Here is a 10,756-nt window from a genome sequence, read left to right on the forward strand (position 1 = left end):
ATAACTGAAGTTTACATAAACTAGTAAAGTCAGTGCAAAGCCCAAATACATTTTACTTCTAATGATATGAAATTGAAAAAGCGGAAGTATTCAAATTTGAGAAGCTATACCAGGAAATCTTTGGCATTTTTGATTGATAAATCACCTTACTACTAAAAAAAAACTTCTTTTGATGAACTAATGTACTAACACCTACATTAACAGTTTCAGCAAACACACATACACAATGTAAGACACAGCACTCAAGCAACTGTTATCAATAGGTTTATTGAGTGGTATGAATATTCTGTCTTAAAATAAATGCAAAATTGCAGATAGACCTGTACATTTATATATTCACAGTTTAACATTTTCCCTTTGAATTGCCAACATTTAGATTGAAAAGAGATAGGGTTTATTATGAACAGAACTTTATAGAAATGTATAATATCCATTGTTATAAGAGTATCAAAATCATGCTTAATAAAACCTGTAATTGCCCTTTCAGTCTAATAATCAATTATAAAATATAGATATATATTACAACTTATATTTGCAGAAATACAAAAACATGTACAAGCAAAGATCGCAAAAAATATCCAGGTTGCAAAATGCAGATCAGTTGAGCCGCTACATTCTGTGTGTGTGTGTGTGTGTGTGTGTGTGTGTGTGTGTGTGTGTGTGTGTGTTTGTTTGTGTACATAAAAGAAAAGATCACACCTTCTGCTGGTATTACATCTTTACAAAATGACAAACCAAGACATATCATAAGTGTTTCTGATCAAACTGACCAACAGATGTATGAATAGAAAAACTGATGTGATCAGAACATGTTTGACTTTGGGAATGTATGTATGTATGTATGTATGTATGTATGTATGTATGTATGTATATATATATATATATATATATATACATACATACACATACACACACATACATATACACACACATAAAGTGCACATTGGAGGCATGTACAAAGATGCTATAAACAAACAAACAGAAAGTTGTATATCTTATGACCTTCTATTATGAAAACTGTTGAATTAAATGTTATTTTCTTTAAAATTACATATCCTGTGTGCTGGGCTGGAATAAAACTCATCTGCTCCTGAACAACAAATATTAAAGAGTAATTTTCCCTGCTTCACACTTTGTATTTTTTTTTTTTCATATAAACGTGTCATACAATAAAAAAGGCTACCATTGTGTCACAACACAAACCAAACAATAGTTCATATGGATACATAAACATGATATAAGACATTTAATTGCTTCTACCCTTAAACTAACCAAGTGGTGTTTTTTCCTTACTAACACAATAATGCCCCTGCAGCAACTTTCACATTTGTGAATGAAAACATAAAAAAACACTTCACTCCAACAATGAACAAGACCCAGAGACCCAGCCTTTTCTTTCCAACCCAAATACCAAAAGCCCACCAGACTGAGTTTGCTTTAATTAAGTGCATGTTTTCTAGCTGTCTGTGCCGTTAAACATGTGCATGTATGTACAAGAGAAGGCAAGCAATAGCTACCTGTTTTTTTATCACTTCATGATGCAAGCTTGTAGAGGCAGATGAGGTGTGTGGTGTTTTTTTAATGTGGCGGTCCATCAAGGAGCAATTAGCATTAGCGTTAAGTCTCAGGTAGCTGCGCTGATGAAAGAAAGCTAGTATGTATGACACGATGCACAGTATGTGTGATATGATACATTCTGGAAAGTTTCACATTATATTGGCCTAGCTAGCAAATAACGTGCGTGTATGTGTGTGTGTGTGTGTGTGTGTGTGTGTGTGTGTGTGTTTATGTGTTTGTATAGTTCACAACTTTAACTTGAATGAATGCAGAGAAATGAGAGCTGATGTTGCTAAATGAAGCTTGAGCATGCTGCATGTGCCTAAACGGAACTGGTGTTGATGCGGTTTGGTTCTTCAGCCACAAGAGGGCACTGCTCTCAGGCCAGCTGAGATGCTGCCATCTCTTTAAAAAAAACAAGTGTCTGGACCTTCAGCTGGTCAGAGGTCTAGTACAACATAATGTCAAAATGAGCTGATGATAAGTTTGCAAACAGGAAGGTGTGACGGTTAGATGATGAGTAGGCTGATACCAGCTCACTTTCAAGCTAATGTGGAGAAAGAGTCTAAACTTGCACCCTGAGGAACATTTCCCCATTCCACGATGGAGTCCAACATTTAAGGCAAACTCTTTAAAATCCCCCATCAGGTCTTAGTGGTACAGTCCAACGTTGAAATCACCACCAAGTTTCTTTTAAGCTGCCTGGTTTCAGAGGGTTTCATACCAGGAGGTGGCGTTTCTTGTGCAAAGCCAGGTGGTCAGACCGGGAAAAGCTGCGTTCACAGTCGGGGCACTGGAACGGTTTGACTCCTGTGTGCTTGCGGAAGTGTCTCGTCAGCTCATCTGAACGGGCGAACTTCCATGTGCAGCCTTCCCACATGCACTTGTAGGGTTTCTCACCTGCACATAGAGAGAGTAAAAAAGAAGATGATCATTGAAAAGGCTTGAAAGAGATGATACAAATGTTTACATGATATAAAAGTACAGCTTGTGTGTGAATCAAGACTCTTACCGGTGTGTGTCCTGCGGTGTGCTTTGAGGTGGGAGCTCTTGGTGTACACTTTGTTGCAGCCATTGAAGTCGCAGCGATGAATTCGCCGCTTCTTCAGTGTGTCAGGAGACTCGGCAGGGAGAGGATGCTTTGCGCCCGAATGAACTATTACTGATGGGTTGTTACACCTACGAGAGACACAGAGAGTAGAGGTTCTAGGTGTGGCAGTAGCTCAGTCCGTAGGGAGTTGGGTTGGGTTGGGACCTGGAGGGTTGCGGTTCAAGTCCACATACAGACCAAAGTATGGTGGTTGACTGGTAGCTGGAGAGGTGCCAGTTCGCATCCTGGGTGAACTTGAGCAAGACACCAAATCCCCAACAGCTTGTGGTGCCTTTCCATGGGCAGCCCCCTCACTCTGACATTTCTCATTTAGTGCATGTATAGCTACTGGGCACGTGTGTGTAATTCAGGCCTGTGTGTAATAACAACAGTAAATTTCCCATTGTGGGACTAATAAAGGATACATTAACCTTAATTTGTTAGAGTTCTTTGCTTCAACTGTCTTCATCTGATTTGACCAGCCACTTCCTTGATGATGTTGAGATATATTGTAATGCAAGTTTAATTTGGTTGCAGTGACTCTCCGATGCAATAACAACTACTACCAGTCAGGAAGTTAAAAAACACCTCCCGCCTTTTTACAGTTTTACTACACATTTGCTTTGTCCTGTCAACGCTTGCTTGTTTTCATTTAACCATTTAAGGATTCATTCCATGGAATTTGATGCAAATGCTGACATACAACTAAAAATAGGAAATCATCTTATACCAAACTTCAACAAGCCCAAAAATATTAAGTTTCTAATACCCTGCACCAGTATGTGTGTTTTGTGAAAGCTTTTCTGCGCACAAGTACAATGTTACAGTCAAACAGTAACAGAATACAAAAGATTAGAGAAGAATATAGTAGAAAAGTGACTTTTTCAAGTGTTTTACAGTCAAAAAAGAAAACAAGTTGTCTTTCCACACTATCATTAAAGTGTGTGTGTGTGTGTGTGTGTGTGTGTGTGTGTGTGTGTGTGTGTGTGTGTGTGTGTGTGTAAGTGGCAGTTGAGAGCAGGTGTCGAGTGTTGAAATATGAATCCCTCACAGATCAGTTCTGCGTAAAGGAATGTTCAGAAAATCCCCGCAACACACTCACACACGCGCACACACGCACACACAAAGACTAACCCATCATTATTACTTATTATACACATTGAGCAAACTTGGACATTCTACATATACGTGCTGTACATTTAAATTGTTCATGTGTTGTTTTGAGAGCAGAGGTGATGACAGATAAAGACACACACTTTTTTTCCCCTGAAGAGTACACAACAGCCTGTGTTGGCAACCACCCTAAAATCAATAGTAAAGGACTCCATTCACACACACACACACACACACACACACACACACACACACACACACACACACACACACACACACACACACACACACACCACACACACACCACCCACACAACACACACACACACACAACACACACAACACACACACACACACACACACACACACACACACACACACACACACACACACTGACTATGACATGCATAAAAGACATGCAAATATTTCTTTGTGGAAAAGTTGTTATTTTGAAGAAGAAGAACCAATTTCAGAGTGGAACAAGAACAAAAACAGATGATGATGGGTGGTGAGGAGGAAGAGGAGGAAACAGGAAGGAGAGGAGGAACAGGAAGGAATGAGAAGGGAAAGAAGGAGCGGGAGATGCTGGACAATGAGCGTTAAAAAGTACAGGAAGTACCGAGCAAGGAAGGAGGGAGGGTAGGGGAGGAGAAAGAAAAGAGAGATGGGAGGAGGGGAAGAGATGTGGAAGGTGACAAGATCAAGATGGCTGAGATATGAACTGTGTGGCTGACTAGAAGCCAGTAAAGAAAAGGAGCTGTAATAAGAGATGGAGCTGACAAGCTGGAAATGAGAGAATAAAAGACGCCACAGAAGAATTAGGAATCTGACACATCCAACATACAGTACGTCAATGTGCAGTGTGTTCATGTGTCGTTCATGACAGTTGTTGTGTTACTGGTCGTGTGTTAGCTCTGTCATTTAGAAATTCATCTCCAAGTTTCTCTTAGCTGACTTGCCTACATTCCCACTGCCACAAAAAAAGAGGAAACAGAGCTTCAAGAGAGTATTGAATGTCTGAGTCTGAGTATTTTCAGACATTTCTGCATTTAAACAGAGGACAGCAGAGAGTTGACAGGACATGTATGGCCTTATATTTTTGTCTCGGTCCTGAGCCCGAGATAGGACATTTAAGCACGGACTAGAAACAAAGCAGCCAATTAGAAATGATCTACTCTTAAAATTCTGTCTTGTGCAAACAAGAGCGCACAAAGCAGAGAGAAGTTATTACTGAGTGCTTATGTGGAAACAAGAAATAATGTACTGAAGACAAATTCAATTATTCTGTGCTCAAAATGTCGCATCATATACTCATATATCCTATATGCTTGGCATATTCTTGGGCCATAGATATTTCCTGATTTAATTCATCCTTTTTGCAATGTAAACAAAACCTAGTCCTAGTTTTGGGACGGCACCTGAATTTCTAAAAAGATCACAACACGAACAGCAATGGATCCGGTCTAAGACTGAACATGACTTCCATATAAAGTTAAAGGGGAAGTGCTGCAGCAGACAATGACACTAATGAAACTTTTGGTGCTTCTTTCAAAATGTGTGTTGTGTCACTCACCCGTATTCATGTGGTATTCTGACGACTGATGATTTCATCTCGTGGCTGCTATGCCTGTCATGAGCACGCTCAGGGCGAGGCTCTGTTTTGATCGGCTTGTGCAGGTCATGGGCGTCACCACAGTGAACTGGGTAGATATAAATTGCTGATCAGTATTGTTAGTATTTATTCACAAAAAAACAAACTGTTACTATTGTATGCATCTGCAAGACCACAGGCCAGAATTTGTTTGTATATTACAACAGAAGGGCATTGCAAACAAACTATTGGTGAATGCATCTGTCAGTTATGTACGCAGTTTTGTCATTCTGTGTGAATCAAATATAGGAGATTCAGAGATGGGGATCTTGTAAAGCTCAGCGACTTGGAAATGAAAAAAGGAAATGAAAAAAATAAACAATGAAGAGGCTTTACCTGGCTTGTGCTCCCTGCTTCGATGATGGTCGTCATCATTGGCAACAGGTGGGCTCACCATAATGGACTGATGCAGGTGGAGAGACGAGGGGTAGAGGACAGACAGAGGCACCATGACTGGAGACATCATGACCCCTGACCCCTGGATGACTCCGGATCCTGAGCCGATCATGGGAGCCACCATGGTGGAGTAAGAAAGTGAGGAAGTAGGCGGCGAGGAGCGCAGCTGGGAATGTGGGGGGGAGCCGCGGGGGGAGGGGCGGGGAGCCGAGCTGTAGGGGGAAGGCGGGGAGCTGTGTGAGGAGGCCGGGGAGGAGGCAGAGGAGCAGGGAGGGGAGGAGGAAGAAGAAGAGGAGGAGGAACGCTTGCTGACTGACAGGTCCACAGGCTCCAGCTGGGTGTGTGTGAGGTTGCTAGGGGTGTGGGACTGGGAGAAGGCGTGCATGTGCGTGGAGTGGAAGAGGTGGGCGGGATGGGAGAAGATCACTCCGTATTGCTCCGGGGTTTTCACTAACGAAGAGTAGAATGACTGAGAGAGAGACAGAGAGGATGCAGAAGAAGGAAGCAGTGAAGGGGGACAATAGAGCAGTTAAAATTTCCTTTCTGTGTTGAAAAACACGGAAAACATGTTTCTGCCACACAAACAACCACAGCCAGCCAAAACCTTTAAACCCAGCTCTGTTTAAGAACATATAACTGTTATGTCTCAAAGTACTGTGTGTGTGTGTGTTCGTTCATTAGCCTGCTGCCTGGCAGCGTTTGTACCCATTGTACGCAAATGTCCACTGTGCAGCAGCCTGTTTGTCCAGGAAGAGCTGGAATGTGGGAACCAGTCTGTCTAGACACGTAGGGTAGAGTGTGTGTAGGTGCAAAATGTGTGTGTAGGTCAGAGTTACTGTATGACATCAAAAACATGTTTGGGCATAATGGGAGCGAGCACAAACACACACACACACACACACACACACACACACACACAACACAACCACACACACACCACACAACACACACAACACACACACACACACACACACACACACACACACACACACACACACACGCCTCACCGTCTCCATGTCTGTCTTCAGAGGGTAGTCATACATCAGCATGGCTGCACAGGCCAGGCTCCTGCAAAATGAAACACACATACAGTACAGACATCAGTATACACATTTAGTACAACACATTTACACGCTCATTTCAAATCATGTTTGTTATGTTCAGTATGATTTAGCATGACACACAGTAATGATCTGTAACCAGTGGTGACAGAAGTACCTAGATTCTTTACTTAAGCAAACAAACATATAAATATAGAAATACTCGGTATTAAATTTAAAACTATGATCACCTAAATAAACGTTAAGTATTAAAACTTTAAAAAAAACACTTGTTTTGCAGAAAATCAGCCACTATGACTGAGTTTAGGGATACCCAATCTATGGGTCCTTTGCCTTTTTTATGAAATATTGGCCGTATTTGACCTGTTTGTTTAAATGAAAACATGTGAGTAGGTTAGAGGGGAAGTGTCTCTTTGGTGGAACAACCAACAACTCGTAGACATCTTTAATGTAAGAAGGGGCCTCAACTAGTTGGTTAAAAGCCAGAAAAGGTTGGAAAGCGCTGGTTTAATCTTTATTAAAGTGTTGTATTATATAATCGTATGTTTTTTCATGTAAAATACTCATATGAAAAGAATGGCTTTCAGATAAATGTAGTGCAGTAAAGAGTACAATATTTCCCTCTGAAAGAAGTATAAAGTACTCAAACAGCAAAACTGCTAGACAACTTCTTAAGTGAAATGGGTATGCACACATCCACATCTTTGAAAAGTCATGAAACGTAAATTGTGTAAATTCAAAGCAAAGGCTAGACTAGGTTCTGTAGCTAAATAGGAGCACTGTCAACTTACACATATTCTCCTCCTCTCTACTTTCAGAATCAAAATCAGAAATTATTTGTCTCACTTGGCGGTCTGACGGTCAGACAATGTTACAGACAACTTTACTGCGGGCCACTTTACAAGACACTCCCAGGTGTGATGTGGCTAAAAACTGCCCAGTGTCAAAGACAAAAACAGTAATACTACCTCACACATTTCCTTTTGGATCAAAAGCGTGCAAGGTTTCAAAGGTGGTTCTTGTTACATTGGCTTTGAATGGCCAGGTGCAGCTGCAATGACTCTGTTTGTTCCTAAAGAAGTGTGTTTATCAGCGTGATTGTGTGTGTGTGTGTGTGTGTTCACCGTTGCATTAAGGCAACATACATGAACTGTCAAGGAATGTACCCTGAGGGAGTGTGTGTGTGTGTGTGTGTGTGTGTGTGTGTGTGACCTGATAAAAGTCCACAGTCTGGATAACCTTTAATTATTAACAAATGGGCAAGAACACACACACACACACACACACACACACACACACACACACACACACACACACACACCACACACACACACACACACACACACACACACACACACACACACACACACACACCAATAGGAGAGAGAGCAGGATGCTCGCTTGCTGGGTCAGGAAGGGTGTGAACATGACAACCGAAGCCTCACCCTTTGCCTGGCTCCATACAAAACAAAGAGAATGCAGTCAGGTGGGGCATGTGTGTATGTGCGTCTTTGAGAGTGTGTTTTCTAATCTGGGTTTGTATTGTAGTGTAGTTCAACTGCAGGTCAAGCAGTTGTTCTTTTGTGGTTGTGAATCATACATGATGAGGTAACAATGAGAGCAGATATGAAGCACAAACAGATCACGAAACAAGAAACGGACAAAAGAGTAAATGTACAGTGAACAGTAAGTACAGCTTACAGGTATTTTCCCTACAGACACAAGATATCTTAAATGTCCAAAAGACAAAAAAAAATGTGTTTGAGAAATCAGTGTCCATTGTGGAAGACCCCATACCTTGTGTATATCCTGTTTTAATATCTTAATGTTTCCCCTCTGTGACTGAAACACCAATGCAGCAAGTACTTGATAAAATACTGCAAGAAACACATCTGACTCACAACTAATCACATCTGCAAACAAGGCGTCACACTGTCATAGATGGAAAGCACAAGGAAACAGGCCCAATCACAGCTTCAGGCCCAACATTTAATTTGTTTGGCTGCTAATAACCATTATTATTGATTAACCTATCAATCATCAATATATTTTTCAATTAAGTGTAAATGTCAGAAAATAGTCAGAAATGTCCATCACAAAGTCCTTGGTGATATCAGATACTTGTTTTTTCTGAGCCACTTCCAAAACCCAAAGATGTTAAGTAACACTTTACTTTAAGTCCCCCTGATTAGTATTTAGAAAATGTATATTTCATATATTTAATAAAAAGTTTATAACACATTGTAATGTCGGCTAGTTTTACAGTAGGTGTGTATTAATGTATTTATTAACAACTATAATGTTTCCTCTGGGCAACAATAACTGGATGCTGGAGTATAAACAGATTATGAAGGCCAATAGAGTAAAACACACTCGTAATAATAGAAAATGTTAGTTATCAGTTCACATTCTCATGAAAATGCCATAACTAGCTTTATTGGTTCAGAGAGTTCATTTGTTACGAAAACTGTAACAAACAACTGCAGCACTCTGCATACATTTAATTCCTTTAAAGAACACAAGAACATACCATTCCTCTTCCAGTTCACCTAGCATTATGTGATCCCTCTCACAGGCTTCACAAACAGGTGAAGCTGAATCATGCAGTCTGAGACAAAAAAATAATACTTCAAAAATAGATTAGTGTGCTAAATCTGCGTGTTATTGGGGGACGGTTACAGAGATCTTGGTCACATAGTATTGATGTTGTTTTGTTTTAATATGAGTGGAGGTGTGTATGCCAGGTGGTTAGGGTTTACCACACAGGGAAATAAACAGAGGTCATCAACATGTGACAGCAGGACGGTGAGAGGGGAGACATCCTTGTGAAAAAGAAACTTTCCCTCGGGGTGTATCATAACAATAAATACAATGAAACACATAAAGTTTAGACAATCACAGGAAAGAAATTTAATTTAGCGGCACAGCGTCTGCCACAGTACACCTCAACAAACCATAAGGCCTCAGAAGACAAAAGACATAGCAACAACTATTTGTTTAAGTCCTTTTTAAAGCCAAAACATTCCCTTGTTTAAGTTTGTCAACTGTGATGATTTCCTGCTTTTCTTTGTCTTCTTTTGTCTTGTCAAAACAACACATTTGAAGACAGTTACAAGAAATTGTAATGTCCAATGCCTTTTTACTATTTCGAACATTTCATAGACCAAATTATTAAGAGATTAATCGAGAAAAGTATCTACAGATTGATTGACAATTCATTAAATAATCGTTAGTTGCAGCCATAGTTGCATTGATCCTCCAACAGAGAGAGATTTGTAATGGGTCAAACTGATCTGGCGGAGAATAACAACCTCTTTTAGACAGCTGTTGCACCTCTGCTTCATCAGAGCATTTCCAGGTACTGTAGCTCCCTCAGATGTAAAATCACAAGGCACACATAGTGTGAAAAAAACAGTGTGTGCAGCACCTTTCTGGTTAAAGGAGAATTCTGGTCGATTTCAACATGTAGCTCTGTTTTGTTTTTTTATTTATAGTGCTGACAGTAGCGAGACAAATGAAATGGGCTAAAACAGGTCAAGTTTTAAACTCTTTTTTAGCCTCTAAACATACTCAAAATGTAATTACCAGTGCCTAGCCATCTGCAGTTATTTCTTCCACGTGAACACAGTGAATTTGACTGCAGTAGATGTGACAGAAAGACATAAAAGTTGTGACAATCGACTAGTGTGGACTTCACCGGAAAACAAGAAATAAACAGAGGTATGGATTAACACAATTTGTATGCCTTTCTGTCACATCTACTGCAGTCAGATTCAAAGTGTTCACTTGGAAGGAATAACTGCACATGGCTAGGTACTGGTAATGACATTTTGAGCATGTTCAAAGGCTAAAAACAAATTTAAAACTTGCCCTGTTTAAGCCTGTTGGG

General features: G+C 40.4%; 1 protein-coding gene across 1 annotated transcript in view; it reads right to left on the minus strand.

Moving 5' to 3' along the window:
• Positions 1-253: 253 nt before the first annotated feature.
• Positions 254-10,756, minus strand: part of klf3 (Kruppel like factor 3 (basic)) — a gene marked incomplete at its 5' end in the record, with an annotated part of 15,033 nt that continues 4,530 nt past the window's right edge. The window contains 5 exon segments of the mRNA XM_032543422.1: positions 254-2,457; positions 2,570-2,736; positions 5,333-5,459; positions 5,747-6,275; positions 6,814-6,874. Of these exon segments, the coding sequence (XP_032399313.1) occupies positions 2,276-2,457; positions 2,570-2,736; positions 5,333-5,459; positions 5,747-6,275; positions 6,814-6,855 (1,047 nt within the window). The 3' untranslated portion in view covers positions 254-2,275.

Source organism: Etheostoma spectabile, chromosome 2, assembly GCF_008692095.1.
Source record: "Etheostoma spectabile isolate EspeVRDwgs_2016 chromosome 2, UIUC_Espe_1.0, whole genome shotgun sequence".
NCBI lineage: Eukaryota > Metazoa > Chordata > Actinopteri > Perciformes > Percidae > Etheostoma > Etheostoma spectabile.